Source organism: Protopterus annectens, chromosome 2.part1 (assembly GCF_019279795.1).
Source record: "Protopterus annectens isolate FY-2018-M chromosome 2.part1, PAN1.0, whole genome shotgun sequence".
Taxonomy (NCBI): Eukaryota; Metazoa; Chordata; order Ceratodontiformes; family Protopteridae; genus Protopterus; species Protopterus annectens.
In genome coordinates, this window is record NC_056729.1 from 93266172 (window position 1) to 93291163 (window position 24992).

Below are 24992 nucleotides of genomic sequence, written 5' to 3' on the forward strand. Positions count from 1 at the left end.
CCAAGCAATGTCTGAAGCGTCGGTGGCGATGGTCTGCCTGGTTAGGCGGAGGATGAAGGGAAGACACTTGTTCTTGGCACAGGCTCCTGCCCACCAAAGAAACTCAGCCCTTATACAGGGGATCAGAAGGAAAGAGGTCTCTAGAGGCTGAGAGCGCTGACACCAAAGGTTCTTTAGATACCACTGAAGTTTTTTCATGTGAAGCCTAGCCAATGGAATTAGGAGGATGCAAGATGCCATGTACCCCAAGGCTTGCAGGAACTTCCTCACAGTGAGGTGACTTCTGGAAGCCAGCTGGATAAAGTAGAGAGGAAGGAAGCTCTGCTTTTCTGGGGACAGGAAGGCCATTTGGTATGTTGTGTCCAGCAGTGCTCCCAAGAAAATTATCTTCCTGGTGGGTGTTTGCTTTGATTTCTTCTCGTTGATGGTAAACCCCAAGGAGGTTAGGAGAGTTTTGACAAAGAAGAGGTCCAGGAGCAGCTTTTCTTTACATCCTGCTTGAATGAGGCAGTCATCCAGATAAGGGTAAATCTGTATATTTCTCTGTCTCCAAAATGCTATGGCCGAGGCTGAGCATCTGGTGAATACCCTGGGAGCAGTAGATAAGCCAAAGGGTATTGCAGAGAAATGAAAGTGTTGTCAGCCTGCTCTGAAGCGCAGGAATTTCCTGCAGGATTCCCTTATGGGGATGTGGAGGTTGCCATTTTTTAGGTCTAGGGTCACTAACCAGGCATTTTTTGTCAGCATAGGCAGCAGCTGCTGCAAAGTTAGCATTTTGAATTTGGGGACCACCAGGGAGGTGTTCAAAATGGATAGATCCAGGATGGGGCTCCAAGTGCCCTCTTTTCTGGGAACAAGGAACAGTCTGGAATAAAAGCATTTGCCTGTTTGAAATGAGGGGACAGGTTCTACTGCCTCTTGGGATATGAGTGTTTGGACTTGTTTCAATGCCTCTGCCCAAAGATTTGGAGGTATGTCTGGGTACCCTCTTGGAATTGGGAGTTCGTTGAAACAGAATTTGTATCCCTGAAAAATTAACTTTAAGACCCATTGGTCTTTTGTAACAGAAAGCCAATTTTCTTTTCAAAGGGAGAGTCTTCCTCCTAGCTTTTGGTGAATGAAAGGAGGGCAGATGGGGGAGAGGGAGTCATTGAGAGTTTTTGCCATAGAGGGATGGCTTAAAATTCCCTGCCTTTGGGGCAAAAGTGGTCCACTGTTTGGTTCTCTGTTGTCTCTAGGGTAGGGGCCTGGGTGGTCTGTCCCTGCGGGGCTTACTTTGCCCCTGTCTGCTAGGTGCAGGAAAGGACCAGTGCTTAGAGGGGGAAAATTCCTGCTGAACCTAGGAGGTTGTACCTGAAAGAAATCTTTTACTGTTTGCATAGATTTTGCTTTGTCTTCCATCTTTTTAAGCACCACTTTGCTCTTACTCCAAACAAGCAGTCCTTATCCAAGAGTGCACCAATAAATTTAGACTTGACATGATCAAGGAGAGGTTGTTCCTTCAACTGTGCATGTCTCCTAATAACAGATCCTAACACTGCTGCCCTGCTTGAGGCTTCTAGGGCGTCATATCCACAGTGCAATGAGTGTCTGGCCACTTGACAAGTAGAGTGCAGTTAATCTGCAATTTTTTTCGAATTGGCACAGGCAGTAAATGTTGAAATCTTTTGCTTTAATAGTTCCAAAGTGTGTTGTTGATATTTTAACATATGGAACTGACAGTCGAGTGCTCTGATAGCTAAGGTTGCAGAGGTGTATACTTTTTTACCCCATATGTCCAAAGTTCTGAAATCCTTGTCATAAAGAATAAGATTCTTACCAGTTCATTTTCTGCAACCTGTGTGTACACGGATCCGTATCGGATCCGAGCAGGCAACTTTTTTTTCTAGCATCTGCTCCAAGCTCCTCCCCTTACCCATAATGCACTACCATCTGCTACCTACCCTCAGATTGAGTTTGCTGCAACTAAATACATAAGCAACTCAGCCCAATGAACCAAACCTGAATAGACAGGGCAAGGTCCGGGGGAAGGAGGGAGGGAATGCTGCAGAAAAATGAAGTATAACTACTCAGATGGAACGTTATGGTGAGTACATAACTTCTTTATCTAAAGGAGTTAACTTCAGTTTATCTGCAATCTGTGGGACGGAGTCCTTCAGCTACTCCAATCCTGGGAGGCCCTTATGGAAGGATATTCCTGAGCACCGCAGAGCCAAAAGATGCTCCACCCCTAGAAATCAGATTTAATTTGTAATGGGAAATGAAGGTATGTGAATTGGCCCAGGTTGCTGCTGCACAAATGTCGTCCAAAAGAACCCTAGACCAAAAGGCAGCAGAAGTCACCATGGATCTGGTAGAGTGAGCCTTAAGACCAGGAGGAGATAAACCTTTTGCTTTATAGGCATGTGAAATGCAAAGAGTAATCCATCTGGCCAAAGAAACTTTAGAAATAGCTTTTCCCAGAAATGCTTTGGAAAAGGAAACAAACAACTGGTCAGTCTTGCTGAAAGATTTTGTTCCATGAAGATAAAAACGAAGTTGTCTATGAACATCTAACAAATGAAGTCTGTATTCACCTTTATTTTGGAAGTTAGGGAGGAAAATGAGCAGATTAATAGACTGGTTTATGTTTGCTTCAGATGCCACTTTGGGTAAGGAAGGATTAGTATGGAGAGAGACCCTATCCTTGTGGAAGACCAAATATGGAGGCACGGCAGACAGAGCTTGAAGCTCAGAAACTCTCCTAGCTGATGTGATGGTGACTAGGAAAGCTGTCTTCCAGGATAAAAATTTAAAATCCACTGAAGCGGCAGGTTCGAATGGAGGAGCCACCAATGCCTGTAAGACAAAGGTAAGGTCCCAAGCAGGCACTGAATCCTTGACAGGGGGATGTAACAAAAAAGTACCTTTAAGAAAAGCCTTACGCAGCCTAGAGGAGGCTAAGGCAATGTTGTCTTCACCAACATGAAAATTAGAAATGGCTGCCAATTGCACTTTCACCATGAAGGAACTAGCTCCTTGCTGAAAAATGCCAGACAAGAAATTCAACACCGCTGGAACAGGGGCTGTAAAGGGATCTAGTTTTCTCTGTGAGGGCCAAATGGAAAAGCACTTCCATTTACTGCGATAAAGTTTCCTAGTGGAATCTTTAAGAAAAGCCACCAGAATGGATTTTACCGGTGATGAAAGGCCAGGAGTCCTGGCAATCAACAGAACTGGAGCAACCAAGCTGTCAGCTTGAGACTGCCCAGATCGGGCAGATGGTCCCCCGACGGATGGGAGATTAGATCCGGGCAGGGGTCCAGAAACCATGGGGGAGCTAAGAGATGAGATCAAAGGAATGGGAACCAAACCTGATGAGGCCAGAATGGGACAATGAGGATAACTTTGCACTGCAGTCAGCAATCTTTCTGAAGAAACTTCGGAATGACTGGCAATGGTGGATAAGCATACAGAAGCCTGGGGGGGCCAAGCATGGACTAGAGAGTCTCTGGGGACTTCCCCTGTTTGAGGGAATCAGAGCAAAGAACTCGCTGCACTTCGCGTCAGATGGAGATGCGAAGAGATCACAGCAAGGCTGACCCCATGCACGGAAGATCTCCTCCGCTACTGACTGTTTCAGAGACCACTCGTACGGCATCAGAATAGCCCGACTCAATCTGTCCGCTAAAATGTTGGAGTGCTCCGGGATGTGCGTTGCTAACAGAAACCGACCGGTGGAGATCGCCCATTCCCACACTCTCATGACCTCACGACATAGGGGGTAGGATCTGGTTCCCCCCTGCTTGTTGATACACCAGACAACCGACATGTTGTCTGACTGAATTGCAATCAATCCGAGAGGAAGGACAGTGTGAAAGGCTTCCAACGCTAAAAGCACTGCCCTCATCTCTAGAACATTTATGTGCAACTTGGTCTCTGACTGGGACCAAGGGCCTTGGACTGTCTTTCCCAAACAGTGTCCCCCCCCCCCCACCCGAGTTGGGAGGGAGGCGTCCGTGGTCATTGTGGCTTGGACTGGAGATGACGCAAAAAGGCGTCCTTCTGATATCTCCTGTGAACTTAACCACCAAAGAAGGGACGTCCTGCAGACGTGACTGATCCTGATCGGAAATTCCATGGGCAGGTCTAGTCAAGACCATTGAACAGCCAGAGTCCATTGAAGAACCCGCATATGAAGGTGCGCACAAGGGAAAATCGACATGGAGGCAGCCATGGAGCCCACAGCCTGGAGAACCTCGCTCGCCTTTGGAGACTCTGAGTTCGCTATCTGAGCTATGTGGCACCTGAGGTGTAAGATCCTTTCTGGAGTTAAGAATACCTTCATCTGCAAAGTGTCTAGCCGTGTCCCAATAAAGTCTAGGACTTGTACTGGTTGCAACTGGGATTTCTGAACACTGACTGTAATTCCCAGTAGATCTGCCAACCGAATGAAGTAATCTCGGGCCAGACACAGGTGATGCTTGTTGGGTGCAGCGAAGAGCCAGTCGTCCAGGTAAGGAAACACCTGAATACCCTGAAACCTCAGGTGAGCCGCTACAACTGCCATTACCTTGGTGAACACCCTGGGGGCTGTGGTGAGACCAAAGGGTAGGGCTCTGAACTTAAAATGACTGGGTCCCAGCCAGAAGCGCAGAAACCTCCTGGTAAACCTCCTGGAGCTTCTGTGTATTTTGATGTGGTAGTAAGCATCCTGGAGGTCTAACGAGCACATCCAGTCGCACTATTGGAGATAAGGTAGAATGGACTGTAAGGTGGCCATCCAGAATTTCTGTTTGGCTACAGACAGGTTCAACGTTGACAGGTCTAGAATGGGCCTGAGGTCCCCCATTTTTTGGCACCAAAAAGAACCTTGGGTAGACGCCTGAGGCGGACTGATCGGGGAGGACCTGTTCGATGGCTCGTTTGAGAAGCAGATTTGAAACCTCTAGAGCTGCAGCCTCCCTGTGAGAGGTTGGAACATCCAGGAGGTGTTTTGGAATATTTGGAGGGGCAACAAATGGAATAGTGTAACCTCTGGATATTATCTGTAACACCCAGCGATCTGTCGTAATGGACTCCCATGCCACTGGGTGTAAGGACAATCTTCCCCCGACAGCCTCAGAAAAAGGGTTCCCTAGACCCAAAATTCCTGGGACCCCCTCTACCTCTGGGTTGGCGTCGATCCTGTCCCCCTCTGCCTCTGGGGGAATAGTTGTCCTGAGAATCCCGGGAAAACTGAGATTTTCAAAACCACATCTTCTTCTGCCCTCTGATTCCTAGAGAAGGACCACTGAGGGTTAGAGAAGCGGATGCCGACGGCAGACGTCTTCCCATCCTTTTTGCTCTGGACAAGTGTGTCACGTACTGTCTTCCCAAAAAGGGAAGAACCATCTTAGGGAGCGTTGATAAACGATGCCTTGAAAGGGTCCGCCAACTGACACAACCTGAGCCAGGCATGATGTCTCATGGCTATGCCTGTCCCAGCCACCCTAGCTGCTCCTTCCATGGCATGGGAAAGGAGCCGCAGAAACGTGTTTGAGACTGACTTCAGAGTAGACATTTTCGCAGAGAACAACTGTTTGTCCTGCGGCGATAAAGACTCTGGGGGCGACTCAGCGAATTCCAAAGCAAGGTCTCACTGAAGCCGGATCACATGTGCCAAATAGTTCAGCGCACGGATTGAAAAGGTTGCTGAGGAACAGACGCGCTTCCCAAACCTATCCACCGACCCATACTCCTTGTCCAGAGAGTGGACTGAGGAACTCTCCTGTGCTAGTTCCTACTTGATGGCCGCTGCAACCAACATAGCGTCAACTGGGGCTCCTTTTGACCATGGTTGCCTGTCGGAAGGGAGAGATAAAATTTTGTCAGGGCGTTTGGGGATGGGCTCTACGGTACCAGGCTCCTTCCATGCCCTCGTGGTGATAAGGTCCACCAAGGGGTCCACTGGCGGGGACACACAGGAAGCAGATGGGCCCGTGCCAAACGCCTCCAGGTACAGTGACTCCCCAAAAGGTTTTGGGGTTGACCAACCTCCCCTCTGGCGGAGGATCTTCATGATTTCTCAGAAGGACTTCTCCTTCATCTAAGTCAGTGTCCATAGTGAGGGACTCGAGGGAGTCCAAGTGCCTCCTTTTGCACTTGCGCTTACAGTGATTCTCTTCAGTGGGACTCTCAGAAGAGGATTCGTGAGCCGCAGGGGGTTCCTCAGGGAAATTAACCTGGGGATCCTCTAGCACGGGCTGTCCCTGAGACAGGATGAAGGGAAGTCGTCTCCAAATCCAGGGGGCCTGGGTGGAATCCGAGGGGATGGGCTGGGGTCTCAATCCCTGGAAGAAAACCATCTCCGCCACTTCGAAGGCTGAGGGAGAGCGGACCTCCTTAGCACCCAGCAAGGAAGACACTCTCCCTGGATCCGAAGCAGGGACCAGAGCCGAAGCAAGGGTAGCCTGAGGTCAGAGGAAATGGGTCGGATCTGAAAAGGGCGGAGCCGAAGAATCCATTCCCTCAGGTCCGACTTCCTGTCCGCTGCTCCTAGAGTAGCTCGGATCTGAACTAATCAGATCCGAGGAACTCAAGGTAACAGCCGGAGTCGAGGTTGGAGGAACCGTCGGCGCTGAGCTACCAGCTCCAAAAATCCTCAGATCTAAGAGCCCCGAAGCCAAAGCACGGATCAGGGAAGGAGAGATGTGGCGGAAAAAGGGCATGGAGGTCCCCCCTCCAGAGGGAGAGGGAGCCTGGCAAAACTCCCATCTGTATTTGGGTCTGAATGAATCTCCACATCATCCTGTCCATGTCCAAGTCCAATAAAATCCGAATCGACCGCGAAGAGGCCACCGACTCAGATCTGGCTGGTCTGTTCAATGACGGGGAGGAAGGCCTCGGGTCCGAATGTTCCAACGGCTCTGGTGAGAAACGAGGAGACCGGAGCCGTGGAGAAACTGACCTCATGGCCTTAGAAGGGGCACGAAGAATGAGCTCCCTGTCCAGGGATCTCTTGTGAGGTCTGTCCTTCTCTTGTCCCTATTCTCTTTGTGCCTTTCTCTGCTCTTTTTCTTGTCAGCCACGCTGACTGTAGATTTACCTTTACTAGGCCCAGCACCAGAAGAAGAGGGAGTTTGAGTCCCTGTCTTGATGGGAGGTTGAGCACTAGGTACCGAGGCTGTGGCAGATTCCAGCATGGATGCGGGCAGAAGGCCTTTGGCTACTAACTTGGCCTTCCGATCCCTGAGGGCCCTAGGATTGAACCTGGTGCAGATATCACATTGAGTGGACAAATGTGCCACTCCCAAGCAAATCACATGCAGAGTGTGACTATCAGCCAGGAGAGCTTATGGCCAAACTCTGTACATTTCTTGAAAACAGACTTTGGCTGATCAGCCATGGTACTGCACCCCAAAAAGAAAACACTACCTACCAGAAAAACCACACAAACACAGGAAGGGGAGAGCAGGCCGAACAACTACTCTAACAAATTTAACAAAACTTTTTTTTTTTAAACCGACGAACAAGCGATACACTAAAAAGGGGAGGAAGGGAAATAATCACTCAGACACACAAGAGATTAAGTATGAATAACACTTACTATCCTCTGAGCTCATAGCAAAGGAGACCACAATGCACACTACTGGCATGGCAAACGAGATCTGAGGGAAAGTAGCAGATGATAGTGCATTATGCGTAAGGGGAGGAGCTCGGAGCTTGGAGCAGATGCTAGAAAAAAAGTTGCCAGCTCGGATCCGATACGGATCCGTATACCCACAGGTTGCAGATGAAATAAAGTTAACTACTTCCGATCTAGCCTTAGCTCCTTTAGGTGTCTGTGTATGATCTCTGGGTCTGCAGCAGGATTTCTGTACAGGTATTTGTGGGAATCCGGTGCTCTGTAATACCGGTCGGGTTTACTGGGAGCAGGTGGGAGGGAGTTGGAGCTAAGCTGAATTCACAGAAAACAACATCCACCACCTCTAAGACAGGGGGGATGGCCAAGGGTCTGCGCTGGGGCAGGTCTAGAAACTCTCTTAGTCTTTTATTAGACTGAGGGAAGTCCTGGGATTCCCAGTGGAAATGTTCCCTGAGGGTGTGAAGGGTTTTCCCAAAGGAAAGGTCTTCTGGTGGGAAAGCAGAAGGAATGGATTCCTCTGCATTTGAATCCTCATAGGCAGTAAGAGGCTGCTGTTCCTCTTCAAAATCTGAAAAATCAGATTACTCAGAATCCTGTTTTGTCAGCATTTCAGGAGAAGGGTGTCTTTTCCTTTTAGAAGTTGTAGCCCAACTGCCCCTGACAAGGGAGATAAGATCCTCCGCCATTTTAAGCATTTGGCCTTTGGGTGGTGGAGCATGAATAAGATGGTGGCTAGAAGCAGATTTGCTAGGAGTGGCCTGGCTTCTAGGCCTAAGAGTATCCATCGGTCTGAGGGAAACAGTAGTTGAATGAGAAGTTGCTTTTTGTCTAGATTCGGGAGTGTGTTGTGGCTCCAGACCCAACCGAGGCAGAGACAACCATAAGCTCGGAAGACAAAGAAAATTTCTGTGGCATACCGGACTCTGAAAGGGTCTCTGCAGAGGCCTGCGTAGATATCGTATTGGGCATCAGGGGCTGCGAAAGCGCCTCACTGAATTCCGGAGAACTGGTGACCTGCTTAGCGGTTGAGTCGTCAGAAGGCTTAGCCTTGTGTGGTCTGTCTCTATCTTTACCACTATGTTTTTTCAGAATGTCTAAGGATTGTTGTCTGACAGACGCCATTTCGAAACGCGAAGACGGAAAACGAAAATACCTGTCTACAATAACAGCTCTATGACGAATGGTTCTCGCATTAAGAGTGCACAGAACCGCCAACGGGGGATGTCGTGGTCTGGGCCTAAGCAAGTGACCCAGTATGAATGGAAATCTCTGTGTGGGATCTGCTTTCCACAGACGAGACAATTGTTAACTTTTTTGGACATCAATTAGTGCAAGAAAAAAGGATCCCCAACGGGGTGCTTAACTTTAGACGTTTTCAGCTGTAATTCAAACTCTGGTAGCAACTGACTGGCACACTTGCGAACTGCTTCTGCTACGGGCTCCACGTCAAGAAAGAGTGATGTAATGGGATCGACTGCCTTGCTTTATAGCACTTCCGATCTGACATCAGTCAACAAGCGACTGCAGCCGATGCAGAAAAACATTGACTCTGGTATTCGGGCTGGCCGAGGGCTACCACAGCAGGGATAATCCATGGGTGATAACTGCAACAGTGAAACACGAAGAAAATCAACAAATTCCTGATACTGAAAAAAGACTCTGCAAAAATAAGCAAGTCATCTTAATAAGGAAAAGTGTGTAAACCTTGTAATCTGCAGTAGGCTACCACTGAAGCAGGGGATAACCCAAAGGGCGACACAGAAATGAAAGTTTGATACAGACAAAGAAAACATCAAGAAAAATCTGAAAACTGGTGCTATAGGAATGTGCTAAGCATCTTTTAAATCTAGGGTAACAGGTCACGCAGAGAAAATTTTGAACTTTGGAACTGTCACAAACTGGTTTAAAATGGAAAGATCTAGGACTGTTTTCCATGAAATTTCTTTTTTGGTACCAGGACCATTCTTGAGTAAAAACCTTCTATGTGAGGAAGAGGGACACCTTCCATACTCCCTCAAGTCACCAAACGCACAATGACAGGAGAAGTGAAGTTCAATCTGGTGGATGAGAAAGAATCCCTTCAAAGAGAGGGAGAAATCCCCACTGCCATCTGTGAAACATCACTTTTAGAACCTATTTGCCTGAAACGATCTGTTGCCCAAGAGAGAAAGGGAGTTTCAAATTTTTGGGAACATAAAAGGCAATCAGTCAATGGGAAGTTAAGATACCTAGCCATGTACATGTTTAAGCAGACCCTTTTCAAACATTTACTATTGTTCGCCTCCCAAACTGACTAGGACTGTACATGATAACCCTGGTGTAAATTTCTGTGTACTCATCTAGTCATCAAGACGAGCCTTAAAGATAGCCAAAGTCTTGCTTTGTTTGACCAGCAGTTGTGACTTATACACAGACTAGCAATACATTGAGTTATCTCTTTCTCTCCAGTGAGACTAGTTTACTTGTTGGTGTAGATTTAGGTCCTTAGTGTGCATGTTTGTAGTGTAACTGCTTTGCAAAGGAATAGGAGGTCAAATAGGCGTCTTTTATGGCTCAAAAAGTAAGAATTAGGTCACCTTGAAGAATTAAAGGCTTGCCAGGGTAGGAAAGAGGGACTCTGAAGATGGTCTTACAGAAATATCAGACTGCTCTTTACTATGAAGGTGTCTCCTTTCTTCTTGGAACCTCCCTACAATGACATTTTAAAAGTCCACTTGCCAGCAGCTTTCTGTGTCTGCTTATTTAGCTTTTTTTGTTCCAAATAGTTGTAGAGGAAGCATCAAACCCCTTGGCAAACTTTTGAGAAGGAAGGTTGAAAAATCTGTGATATTCCCTGAATCAGCTTGCTTCTCTCACCACACTTTTTATAGACCTCTGCAACAGATGGTTCAAAGACTACCTCTCTACGGGGGAAGTCAACATTTCAGCTTTAACACCTTGATGAAGGTTTTGACTATGCAACCAGCAAACCTCCTACTAACAGTTCCAGTAGCAGTAGCTCTGGAAGTGGCATCAGTCCAATCAAACACATTTCAAAGATTGAGTAACCACTTGAGACACTACAGCACAAAGATGAAAGATGTTTCTTCCTCAGAGGAGGGAACATGCGTCAGATTGTTCCTCATATTCTCAGAAGAGGCAAACATAAACTTCAACATATAGGCTTAACAACTGAGAATTCTAAATCCACATCTTTTCCCCAAATCTTTCAAAAGCGTTCCCCAACCTTGTCAGAAGGAGAGGAACTGACATTAACCAAATGTTTAGCAGCAGCTGGGTTTACCAGTGAAATTACTAATGGTGTTAGAATAGAAAAATATACAAGACTGAGGAACTTTATATAACCTAATTTTTTTCTTGGGGGCAGCAGGCTGGCTGTCCGGTAAGTTACGAGCTGAAATAAATACACTGCCCAGTGTTGAAAGAACAGGAAAAACTGGTATAAGTTTAGGAAATTCCAGCTGCATTAAATATTTCTTTACAGACAGTGGAGGATCATTATGTTCCAACTGAAACAACATGATTAATTCTGGAAATTGTTTCAGAAAAAAATATTTCCAAGCGGCTGTCAGAAGCTACACCATCAGAATCCAGAGGAGAAAAAACAGCTGTCCCTTCAGAACAATTTTGTTGTTCAAAATCTTGAACATATTCAGACAATGAAGAATCCTTTTTTTCTTTTACTCGAAACACCAGAACGGGAAGGCACAAGAGCCTGAACTAAACCTTGAGCTCCAGTAAATCACTCCTGTCCAAAGTATCTGAAAAAGAAGACACAAGTCTAACTTTTGTTTCTTTTGACAGGAAATTCAGAAAAAACATACACATTTTTGACATGCCCCCACCAGAACTGCAAGGCACAAGAGCCTGAACTGAAGAAGGCACTCCAACAGCCACAGAGGATGCATCCAACTCCTACTCCATGGTGGTTGTTAGGATTACACCAGAAGGAGCCAAAAAGATGAATAGTCTGAAGAAGCGGAAATGCCACAGCCACAGCTGCACTGCCTATCTGCATTTGAGGCACTTCAGTGGCTGCCAGAAGAGGCAAAGGCTGCTTGACAATTTTTTTTCTTTTTGGGGCTGGAAGAAGTTAGAAACAAGGAACTAGTATGTTGTTCCATGGTGAAGTCAAAAAAGATGACTGAAAACCAGGGAAACCTTATAGCAGCAGACAGTGAAACAAATATTAATCTAACAAAAATAACAGTGAGCACTTTTAAGACTTACATAGGCCCTCAAAAGTAATTATAACACAACTTTTGCCAAGGAAAAATAGTTTTAAGGTGGTTTTAAAAAATTTACCCTCAAAATTAGAGAAGTTGCACTTCTGTTAAAGTTATTAAAAATCATATGCAGTCTATAAAAACACTTTCCCCTAGGTTCTCAGAAAAGGTTCATTTTCTGATATAAAAATAAAAGTGGAAGTTTTTTTTCCAAATAAGGAACTTATCTGCCCAGCAATGGAACAGCGTTAGCTGACGGTCAGCCCTTGAAAGCCTGTAAGAGGAGCGCTCTTCAGCATCAGGAAAGCTCTGAAGGGCTTAGCATCCAAACCACTCATCCCTTCAGTTCTGCTCGAGCTAGTGAATAGTCTGGACATTTAGAAAACACACCTAAACTTTGGAAGCTGGCCAGCTGCTATATCCCTAGCAGGATTGAACCCATATACCTTAGTCTATGGCATTAGTGATCAAATGATATTTACTATATCCCAATACTGTTTGGTCCTGCTTGAGAGGTGGGGGATTTTGTCAGCAAAAGTAAAGGAAAGGTAAAAGCAGAATTTGCAGCAAACCTGTGCAAAACATCTTTGATTTTGCTGTTGGGAGAAGGAATGAAAAGGGTACTTCTGATATAAGAGAGTTCAAAGGGGTGGCAAACAGACCGGCAGGTGAGGTTGTCCTATCTTCCTGAACATTCCTTCTAACCAATAGGTAACTCGAACTATTTATGTGGCATCAGTATAATTCACCTGAACTTGTCTGTAAGGCAACTGGGTTTCCCTGAAATTGTAGAGACAGAAGAACAAGTTCTCCATTGCTTTTTGTTGTACCGTACCCATTGCCATATTGTCCAAATCAAGTGAGATGTGGCCCTGGGGAATCTAAGCTTGCAGAACATGAAGAAAATAGACTTGTCTCATCTCCAAACAATGGTGTGAAGCTCTGACTCATGGCTAAAACAAACTTTGTGGAGTATAGATTTGAGAGAAAAAAAGGCTCTGGTTTATGTACAAGTCTTGTTTCCCAGTCGCATTTTTTGCCAGTAGTGACCTCCATAAACTTGGGAGAAGGAATCCATTTTGATAGCAGTTCTGTGGAAGGAAAATGAGGAATTTGCCATGTAGCAGACTGGTGGTAGTGGTGGGGGCTAAGTTCACCAATGCAAGCATGTCTTGCACGCTTGGGAAATCTTGGCTCATATGACTAATATGTCTAAGATCCTGGGACCATAAAACCCTGAATGTTCATTGCATTATCCTCAGAGTACTTTGTGTGATACATCATTAGAACAGAGGTTATAACTAGCTGTAAAGCCCCATGGCATAGGCTACTCAATGGCATGTCATAGATTATCTTTAATGGCGAAGAAATTCTCAAAAATATCTTGGAATCTAGGGAAAAGCCTATGACAGTTCGGAACAAAGTTGAAGTTAGGTAACATTTTGAAATATTCACAGTGATTGCAAAAACATGAAAGGTGTACACAAAAGACTCCCTGTGTTGGATCAGACTGTCTTGTCTGTCAGCCAGTAGGAATCAGCTGTTCAGAGAAACAACTTTGCCGTTTGTAAGTAGAGGTGGATGACCATATGGGGGTTCCAAAAGTGCAGCACTGGCTCGTATGAAACTACAGGACTCCTTTCAACTGCTTCCTGATTATTCTATGAAAGTCAGCATGCTGAAAATCTGAGCAAAACATTTGACTTCCTCTGAACAACCGAAGGAGGAGACAGTGAAAGATCACCATATAAAAGGACTCCTTTGGGATGAAAGGTATTTAGACTGCTTAAGTCTAGTATGTACCTTGGTTTCCATGTCATCCTTGAAACTAACAGCAACCTGGAATAAATATACAAATCACGTTTAATTTTACATGACTGCCTGGATGTCTCTTTTCTCAAAAAGCTTTTGCATCTCCATTCTTCCCACCTTTTTCTATACATGAGGTACATCAGGGAAGTAAGAAAGATGAGATGAGGACAGGAAGGGAATTTTACAAAACAGGCTTTGGATATTACATCATTTACTCATGTACTTGCAGTAATGTTAAAAAAAACCCAGAGTCTACAGGGCACTTCCTCTGACCAACCCTATCCGAGGGTTAGCAGGTAGGATGACAGGATTGCTGCTGGCCACCCTGGGGTTGCATGCAGACTCCCTTAATTGTCAAATACCTCAGTGTTTGGGCTCACATCCTCTGTTTAGATCTACTAAAAGAAAGCTGCATAGATCTGATTTGACAGCCTAATCTGCAAGGCCATGGAACACATTATCATGGACCTAAACAAGGAAGTTGACAACCTCCAAACGCTTGACTCCACACAGTTTGGTTTTGTCAAAGGGAGATCATGCCTATTAAACATGATCGACTTCTTTGACACAGTCACCAAAGCTATGGACAAGGGGAAGATGGTGCACACTTCCTACCTTGACCTAGCCAAAGCCTTTGACACTATTCCCCACTTGGGCATAATAGATAAATTCTCCTAGCTAGGCATCATTCCATATGTTACAAGATGGATAGCTAACTAGGTCACTGATAGAACAGACTCAAAGTAGGGGAAGCCACCTCTAGTAGACCCATAACGAGCGGTCTACCCCAAGGATCGGTCTTGGGATCTCTACTGTTTGGGATATACTTTTCTGAGGTGCAAGCCAAAACCAGTTGACTGTGGCTGACCAAGTTTGCAGATGACTGCAAGCTGGGTGCTGTCTTAAATTCCCCTAGTGATGTGAACATCCTCCAAGAGGGCCTTACCCAAACTAATGACTGGTGCCAGAATCATGGCCTCAAACTGAATGCTAAGAAATGCCTCATTATCCCTTTTGGGGAAAATGTCATCCTCACTAATTATCACGTTAATAACAACGTACTAAGCATGCAATCAGTCATGAGGGACTTGGGCACCCAGGTTGATAGCAACCTGACTTTTGACTATCACATTGCCTCCATTGTATGAAAGGCTTTCTACATGGCTCACCTCATCAATATGGGTATTTCATCCAGGAACAAGGAGGTCATAACATCCCTGTACTCCTCCCTTATCAAACCCATTATCAAGTACAACGTCCCCTTTGGCATGTACCTCGCCAAGCACATGCAGCAGTTGGAGAGACCACAGAGGTTCCCAACTAGAAAATCCAGGGTCTCAAACACCTATCCTACGCAGATAAAAAGCCATGTCCCTCTACTCACCTGTGGCATCACAGGTGAGAGAGGAATACTCGGCATGCAAGACTTTCCCAGACTGCTAAACCCACCGGTAACCTTATATTTGTAGTGGCCACAGTACGAGTCCAGTGATCTCATGCCCCTCCACACCTTTGCATAATGTAACAATGTGTAGTACCATAATCTTATTGGAAAGATTCCAACTTTGCAGAAATGGCCTGTTGCTTAACCACATCTCAATTAAGCATATACTTGTCTTGTCCATGTAAGTAATTTAAATTTTTTTTGTCAACAAAAACAAAGTAGCGTGCTATTAAGATTCTAAAGAATGGCTTTGTTTGAGAGAGAATCATACTTGCAATCCAAATGCCTGTATTTTCTGTATTCCAACAGACCTTCATCCCAGTCTGTGCTATAAAAACACCAAGCTACTGTTTTACCATCACATCTCTCCAATACATTCATTGCCTTTCATGCATTCAGATCCACTCCCACCCTCAGAACAAAACAGCAAAATTTAACAGCCTCCTATTCAAATTTGCTTTTCAAATGGCACTGCAGTGGGAGTAAGTGCTGCTGTTGGCTTGGGAGGGGCCTTTTATATATTTACCGGCTCTGGATATGGAATAAATCATGGAAATGCATGTTTCTGTGCACACCTCATAACACTCTTCATATGCCCACCATGACTGTGAGCATTGAAAGACTACAACTATCATTTCCACTAGTCACAGCTATGGACTGGCCTGTCTGCACTTTATAATAATCCCTCCCACTAGGTCCCATACTCCAGGTTCTCCACTGCTTCATTCCCCAAGCCATCAACAAGGTAATGTTTACACTTTGTTCTTGGACACAGGTTGCCAGTAGTGTTGTAGGACGCTGGGACAGTACATGCCTATGGTCAGGCTTCTAAATAACAAAGCTCAACTGACAACACATATTTCCGGGGCTTGAACTGTGGGAACCTAACTAGAAAAAGATAAGCAAGGCTGCATGCGCCTGTGAATGGAATGTGAATTTGTTATTAACTTCAGTGTTAATGGCCTCTACTTGACAGCTGAAAAAAATTGTGCAGCCCTACAGCCACATGGCAGCAGCAATACATAGACAGCCACATAAAAAAACATCTCTCATGAACAATCAGCATTTCAGTTCTATGCTGCACAGTGAATGCAACTAGAAAAAATAATTCATATATTAAGTACGTCTCAGTCAAATTAATTTCAATAAACTCTTGAGGGTGAGAAAAACTCTAACAGGAAGAATCCATGGCTGAATGTCTTCTTACTCAAGCACACAACTAGATTCATGACAGTGGCTAAAGGTTAGAAGACTGAAGGTCACCTGACAAAGCACATGACTGCATATTCACTTATCTAGAAATTTTACAACATAGCACCCATTTATATACACATATTTTTGGAGCAGGGCAATCCCCTCCAAGTGTCACACAGTCTTAAGAGGGGAAAAAACAGAATTTCTTAGTTTTCAACAGATACCAATGCTGCTTCCATTACTGCAAGGCTGTGCAAAACAGAATGAAAATATGTTAGTAAGGTGTGTGTGTGTGGGGGGGGGGGTTGCCTTACTGCAAAAATTGTGTGCAAATGCCTGCCTTTCAAAACCTTTACTGTGATGAATAATCAGTTAAAATGTTTTCAGTCATTTGGTTTCAATATAGCATTCTGTCTTCTGACAACCTACCTACTACCATGAATCCTCCCCACACATATGCTCCTCCGCTCTGTATAAAGTACAGTTTTGTACACTTACCACAAATGTAGATGTTCGAGTGTATTCACTGTTGCAGTCATCACATTTGCGTTATCCCTGCCAGGGTAGCCCTCGGCTGGCCTGAATACCAGAGGCTTAGTATTTCTGTGTCAGTTGCTGTTGCTTCAGGACTGACATCAGGTCGTCAGTAGTATAAAGTAAGGCAGCCAACGCCATTACATCAGTTTTTGTTGCCCTAACCTACCAGGAGCCCACAAGTAGGAGCCAGGAAGAACCCCACCAGTAGAAAGTAAATACCAATATGTCCCTTGTAAGGAAAGGGGAGGAAAAAAGGGGGATGGAGGGAGGGAAACCATTACTGCAACAGTGAATACACTCGAACATCTACATTTATGGAAAGTGTACAGAACTGTACTATGTTCTTCGTGTTTCACTGTTGCAGTCATCACATTTGAGTTGATTCCCAAAGCTGAGGAAATGGGTGGAGGCAGTCAAGGAAACTAGGGGTTGGCTAGGATGCCCTGCAGGACTGGAGAGGTGAACCCTGCCCTGGATTTGGAGAAGATAGGCAGGTAGTAATGTTTGGTAAAGGTGTGAACAGATGTCCAGGTGGCAGTCTCCAGGATGTCCCTGGTGGGGACTCCTCTGAGTAAAGCTGCAGAGGTGGAGGCTGCTCTGGTGGAGTGAGTCCTAACCCCCATGGAGGGAGGCTTTCTGTGTTGTTTGTAGCAGAAATGGATGTAGTGTGCTATCCATTTGGAAATGGTTTGTTTGGAGATGGCTTTGCCTTCTGCCCCTGCAGCAAAGCTAACCAGCACTTGATCAGACTCTCTGAAGGATTTAATCCTGTCTAGATAGAATCTGACCTGTCTGTGCACATCTAGATAGTGCAGGATCCGTTCGCCCTTGTTCTGGGAATTAGGAAAAAAGGTGGGCAAATGAATGGATTGGTTGAGAGCCACACTGGACACCACCTTGGGCATGAAGGATGGGTTAGTCCTGCGGGATACCCTGTCAGCATGAAAGATGATGAAGGGTTCCACAGCCATGAGTGCTTGCAGCTTGGAGACTCTTCTGACTGAGGTGATGGCCAGAAGGAAAGCTGTCTTCCAGGATAGAAATTTTAGCTCTGCAAAAGAAGCTGGTTCAAAGGGGGGCAAGGTGAGCTTTTCCAACACAAAGTTACGATCCCAAACAGGGGTTGGTGCTCTTCTGGGTGGCCTCAAGCTGCTAGCCCCTCTTACGAACTGTTTGATCAAAGGGTGTGAGAAAAGGAGCTGCCCATGGAAAATGAGCAGATATAGCAGAGGCATGAATTTTAATAGAAGAAAAAGAGAGGCTACTGTGTAGTAGGTCAGCTAAGTAATCCAGGATGAGAGGGAGGGAGGGATGCGCCGTGTTGGCTCCCTTAGCCTGAATCCAGGTGCAGAACCTTTTCCATTTGTCAGCATAAGAATTTCTAGTGCTAGGGCGTCTGGCCTCACATATAACATCTAGAACCTGTTTATTGAGGTTGGCAGATTTATCAGGGGTTAGGGAATAAGCCAAGCTGCCAAATTGAGTGTCTGCAACTGGGGATGCATGAATTCCCCTTCCCTCTGGGTCAGGAGGTTTGGAATCTGAGAAAGATGCAATGGTGGCAGTGGGGACAGGCTTGCGCAGCAAGGGGTACCAGTGCTGGCGAGGCCAGTCTGGGAGCTATAAGAATTGTCCATGGTTTTTCCTCCTTTACTTTGAGCAGTACCCTGGGGATGAGAGGTAGTGGAGGAAAGGCATAGACCGATAGATTGACCCAGGGGAAGGACAGGGCATCCACTTTCCAAGCCATGCAGTGATGCTCAATGGTGCAGAATTTGCGGAGCTGATGGTTGGCATGGGAGGCAAAGAGGTTGACCTTCGGGGTGCCCCATTTCTGAATTATTAGGGTGAAGGTTCTTCTGCTGAGCTCCCACTTGTGTGGGTCCAGAAGATTTCTGCTCAATTGGTCTGCCAGAGAGTTAAGAGTACCTGGTAAGAATTGTGTTAACAGGTGGAGTTGCATGGCAGAGGCTGTGTGCCAAAGGGTCATGGCCAGCCTGCATAGAGGGTATGAGTGAGTCCATCCCTGCTTGTTGATGTACCACATCACAGTGGTGTTGTCTGCTTTGATGAGGAGAGCCCCTGGGGACAGAAGGGGCTTGAAAGCTATCAAGGTGTGCTGCCATCATCTCTTTTTGGCTGATGTGCAGAGGGATTTGCTGTGGGCCGCATTGGCCCTGTATGCTACTGCCATCCAGGTGTGCACCCCAGGCATAGTCTGATGCGTCTGTGGTGAGGGTCTGGGCGGTGGGGGGTGGTGAGAAAAGTAGTCCCTTGTTGTGGGAGCATGCTGCTGCCCACCAAAGAAAATCTTTTCCGAGGCAAGGAATTATAGGTATAAGAGTCTCCAGGTCTTGAAAGTGTTGACACCAAAAGCTTTTTAGGTACCACTGAGGTTTCTCATATGCAGTATGGCATAAGGAATGAGTAGTATGCAAGATGCAATGAACCCCAGAGCTTGCAGGATTTTCTTTGCAGATAGCTGGGGGGGGGGGGGGGTCTGGTGGCTAGTTGAGAGAAGTAGGCTGTCAGGAAAATTAGTTTTTCTGGTGTAAGGAATGCCATCTGGGATGATGTGTCCAGGCTTGCTCCGAGGAATATAATCCTTTGGGTGGTAACCTGTTTGGATTTCTTTTCGATGATTGTGTACCCTAGGGAGGACAGTAGGGACTTTGCAAAGGCCAGGTGCTTGAGCAGCTTTTCCTGGCTGTCTGCCTGAATTAGGCAGTCGTCTAAGTATGGGATAAATCTGGATATTCCTTTGTCTGCAAAAGGCAATGGCTGGAGCCAGACATTTTGTGAAAACTCTGGGAGCAGCAGATAAGCCAAAGGGAAGCGCAGAGAACTGAAATTGCTGAGATCCTGCCCTGAAACGGAGATATTTCCTGCATGATTCCCTGATAGGAATGTGGAGGTAGGCCTCTTTCAGATCTAAGTTGGCTAGCCAAGCATCCTTGGACAGCATGGGCAGCAGCTGCTGGAGGGTGAGCGTTTTGAATTTTGGGATCACCAGGAAGGTGTTTAGAATGGATAGATCGAGGATGGGGTGCCAGGTGACCTCTTTTCTGGGTACCAGAAAAAGTCTGCTGTAGAAACCATGGCCTTTCTGTTCTGCAGGAACATGCTCTACTGCCCTCATAGACAGCAGGGAAAGGACTTGCTTTTGTGCCTTTGCCCACTGGTTTGGAGGTAGATCTGGGAACCCTTTTCGGGTTGGAAGGATGTGGAAAAGAATCTGTATCCCTGGGACACTATGTTGAGAACCCAGCGGTCGTTGGTAATGGTGGGTCAGGTGCTTGCGTGAAAGGAGAGTTTTCCTCCTAGAGGTAAGTGAAGGTAGGCAGAGGGAGGGGGTGGTTGAGGTGAGTCATTGTGAGTTCTTAACATAAGGGGGTGGCTTAGAACTCCCTGGTTTTGAAGTGGAGGTAGTCCACTGCTTAGATCTCTGAATTCCTTGTGGCTGCTGTCCTGGGGGTCTGGGCTGAACTGGCTTAGTGGGAGCAGGAAAGGACCAGTGCTTGGTGGGGCAATGCCTACTGAATCTGGGTGGCTGGACCTGTAAGAAATCCTTAACTGTCTGCATAGACTTTTCTTTTTCTTCCACCTTTTTTAAGACCTCTTCTGCCTTAGTGCCAAACAAGTTGTCTTTGTGGAAGTAGGCATCCAACAATTTAGATCTGACATGGTCTGGCAAGGGCTGTTCTTTAAGCCATGCATGACTTCTAATGACAGATCTGGTGACTGCTGCCCTGCAAGAAACTTCTAGGGCATCAAAACCACAGTACAAGGTGTGTTTAGTTTCTTGACTTGCAGAATGCATTAACTCTTGTAACTCTTTAGATTCTGCACAAGCAGGAAAGAAATACATTTTTTGTTTGGGCAGTTCCAGGGTATGTTGCTGAAATTTTAACATATGGAACTGACAATTTAATGCCCTGATAGCAAGAGTAGCTGAGGTGTACACTTTTTTACCCCATCTGTCTAGTGCTCGGGAATCCCTATCTGAGTGGGTGGGATTCTTAGCAGAGGTTGCTTTAATCCCTTTAGGCCCTTGAGAAATTACCTCAGGGTCAGCAGTAGTATTTTTAAAAAGAAATATGTGTGAGTCAGGGACTCTCTGTAGTACCTGTCTGGTTTTCTGGGAGCAGGAGGAGGATGTCAGGAGTCAAGATGGATTCCAGGAAAACATCCTCCACAACACCCAGGACTGGGAGGATGGCCAAGGGTCTGTGCTGTGGAAGATCTAAGAATTACCTGATTCTCTTGGACTGAGGGTAGTCCTGACTCTCGCATTGGAAATGTTCCCTTAAGGTATGAAGGGTTCCCCAAAGGAAAAATCCTCTGGGGGAGAAGCTGGAGGGATGGAATCCTCATAAGTAGAGAGGGGTTGCATGTCTTCATATTCAGATGCATCAGAGTCATCTGACTCTTGTTAAGACAAAACTACAGGGGACAGATCTCTTTTCCTTTTGGAGGGGGTAGCTTGCCTTCTCCTGATCAGCATGATGTCGTCTTCAGCCATTTTAAGCATTTGAGACTGAGGCAAGGAAACAGGTGCCTGAGATTGGGACGTCGGTTTCTTGGGTGTGGTTCATACCCTGGGCCTAAGAAACTCATTAGTTTTCGAAAGAACGGTAATCGCGAAAGAAGACGTCAGTTTGTGTAGAGAATTGGTAGTGCGAAGGACTTCCTCGGAAGCCGGTGCCTGCTCAGCGGCTCTGGACCCATCCAAGGTAGAGACGAATGTAGGATCATTAGCCGAAGAGTTTTGCAGCATACTAGACTCCGAAAGGGTCTGTGTAGCGGCCTGCAAATCCACAGAAGCGGGCATCAAGGGCTGCGAAAGCACCTCACTGAGGACCAGAAAACTGACAACTAGCTTAACGGGGGCATCGTCAATAGGTATGGACCTGTGCAGTCTGTCTCTGTCTTTATCTTTACTTTTTTTGAAGATCTGCTTTCGGATGGCTTACCGAAGCCATATCGGAGTTCTAGCTACAATAAGGGCCCGATGATGGATATTTCTGCCGTTGAACAAAGCACAGAAGCGACAGAGGGGGACGTCATGGTCTGGGGCCTAAACAAGTGACACAGTAAGAATGAAAGTATCAGTGTGGTATTTGCTTTCCACAGGCGAGACGATTATTAACTTTTTCTGACATCGGTTAGTCAAGAAAAAAGGATCCCCAGTGGGGTACTTAGCTTTAGAAGACTTCAGCTTCAATTCGGTAGACGAAACTCAGGTAACGGCCGACCGACACTCATGCGAACTGCTTCTGCTTCGGGCTCCACGGCAAGAAAGGCTGGGTTAATGGTGTTGGCTGCCTTACTTTATACTACTGATGACCTGACATCAGTCCTGAAGCAACAGCAACTGTCACAGTAACACTAAGCCTCTGGTATTCAGGTCGGCCGAGAGCTACCCTGGCAGGGATAACCCAAATGTGATGACTGCAACAGTGAAACACGAAGAACATCAACCTCTGTAACCCTCCAACATCCTGCTGAATCCCTCAAGCATCTATCTCAGATGTACGCATCCAAACATCCAAAGAAGCTCTGGCTCCTGGAAAGCACAGAAGATAGTGAAATTTATAAATGAAGCATTTTAAAACAGCAAGTCCATGAAACAATAGTCAGACAGCTACTCTGCATGCAAGTTAGCGGAGTTATATAGAGGGGTAGCACACTCCATCACAAGAGAAATATGCAAAACCAAAAACACAATATTACCTGTGCCTTGGAAGAGAGTGACAACTGCTTTTGTGTTGCTAAGTCAGTGGTTCCATTTGAATGTGGAATGCTGCTAAATGTGCTATCATCTTCTCTACTGCTGTCATCTGACTGATCAAAGTCATCACTATCTTGGTCCATTTCCTCCTCTTCCTCCTCCTCCTCATCCACCTCCCCATCTTCATTGTCAGCTTTTTCTAGATCTTTATTTTCAACAGTTTCTTCCTGTTCTGCTAGTATATGGTTATTGTTTTCTTCCGCTAGCTGCAGTTCTTCAGATTCTTGGGGTTCACTGATGTCACCCACTCCAATTTCTATTCTGCAGCTTTCAGTATTCTGAGAGACTCTCTCCTCTTGTTGCTGTTCTTCTACAACTCTGTTCATCTGCTCCTCTTCAGGCCGACCTGTGGAAGTATTACCTCGTAGTGACCCTCCAGTTCGACGTCTCTTGCTGCCTCCAGACAGCAATTCCTGGTTCATTTCCAAAAGCCAGCTTGCTACTTCTTGGACCTTTGCTAGACTGTCTGATGATGTGAATGCCTTGGCATTCTAGAAAAAGAAATAAAAAATATTTAAAACAGCCTTATAAAATGCATGCAAGTATTACAAAAACAGCACAGATTTCAGAAGTATGCATATATTACTATTTTCAAACAGTCATTTATTTTATGAAAAAAAAACCCATAATACTGTTAACTGAAGCTGTATCAGAAGCCAACAAACCCTGATGGTAAAATGCGGCACAGATGACATTTCCTCACAGACCACAAGAACAAAGCAGTTGACAGTGCAGCTGTCAAATGAAAAACAAAAATTTTTTTCTAAAGAATACATGGGCTGTATTCTAGGGGTACTGAATGAACAGCTATGGTAAGCAGTGTTGCTGAGAAAATACAGTCTGATGACATATGCTGCTCAACCTGAATCTGCTTTTAATACACAAGTCAACAGACTTCAAAGTAAAGACAGTACTGACAACTACTTTTATTAAAAATCTGACAAAACAATGGATGAAACCTACAAATCATACACAGTATATCACTGTATGTAACAGGATGTAATAAATAAATGTAAATTAAAACACAAGGCTAACTTCTGTGGCACTTAGTTTATTTTGATCTTTTACAGCAAGCCTAAGAAAACAAACGTTTTGATGTTGGATATTTGCAGAAATGCAGTCATTAAAGCTGTGTCTACTCTGTACAAGTGAAAACAACGAACTTGTTAAAACATAAAACAATGAAACCACTGCCTCAGATGACCATCACAAACTTTCACTGGCAAATATGCATGAAGTCAAGTTCAAAGCAATTTGATATCCAGAATGCTGGCAAAAAACTAATGTAGCAACAGCCATTATAATATGGGCAAAAATGGTGACTCAGCAGAAAATAAGCAATATCACAATGTTGTTCTTAAACAGGTCATAATTTTATTTTGCCAATGTACTGTGAAGAAACCCTACAGCTGCACAACAAATGTAATTTCATGTTAACACCGATATTTAGGACATTTCTGGAAACAAAACAGAAATACACTTTGCATGTGCACACACATATACACCATGCTGCAGATAACAGAGATGCAGAGCATAATAACTACAAACTGATCTTCAAATACAAACTGCATCCATAAAAGAATACATGTTTTGTTAATAACAAATAAAACCAGAACTATGACTAAAGTGTGACAAACTAAAATTTGGACCCTTATTTTATTTAAGAGGAAACATAATTTGAATACATTTCATAAACACCCCAGCAGCAAAACTCTGATCTGTATAGAATTAGGGACAGCTGCATTAACTCACCATAAAGTACAGTTGTGTATGTTGAATATACAATAACAGTAAATGTTCGAAGGATCACTACCGCAGTAGCCTTAGCTATGTAGGTTAAATTCTGCCAAGGATATAACAGCCAGCCAGCTTCCAAAGCTTCACGGCACCTTCTACATGCCCAAACTGTCAAGCAGTTCGAGCTGAGCAGAGTAAGACAAGTTTGGGCATAAAGCCCCTCACAGCTTTCAAGCCAGCAGAAAGAGGGAGGCTGAGCCCTTAAGGGACAATGCTAAGAAAAACTAAAAAAATCACTGCCCACACCCTGGTATAAAAAAACACAAAAAAAAAACAAGGGGTGGGGGTGGAGGGAAGAAGCAAAGCAGTGATCATTCAAACATCTACTGTTAGGGTAAGATCATCTTACACAATTGTACTATGTTATTCGTGCTGATCAATGCTGCAGTAGCCTTAGCAATATTGGTAGATTATCAAAGCTAACTATATTTGGGAGGTGGAAGGAGAAGAGCCCAGGAGCCCCTGGAGAATGGCTCTAGCAAAGCATGATCTAGACCCAGAGAAGACTCAAGCTTATAGTGCTTTGCAAACGTATGTACAGAGGACTAAGTAGCAGCTTATAGAATACTTGTAGAATCCACCCCT

General features: G+C 45.2%; 1 protein-coding gene across 1 annotated transcript in view; it reads right to left on the reverse strand.

Moving 5' to 3' along the window:
* Window positions 1–24992, reverse strand: part of FBXW7 (F-box and WD repeat domain containing 7) — a 1850919-nt gene that overhangs the window by 770725 nt on the left and 1055202 nt on the right. Inside the window, exon 5 of the mRNA XM_044062041.1 lies at window positions 22553–23101. Within this exon, the coding sequence (XP_043917976.1) occupies window positions 22553–23032 (480 nt within the window). The 5' untranslated portion in view covers window positions 23033–23101. The remainder of the gene's footprint in view (window positions 1–22552; window positions 23102–24992) is intronic.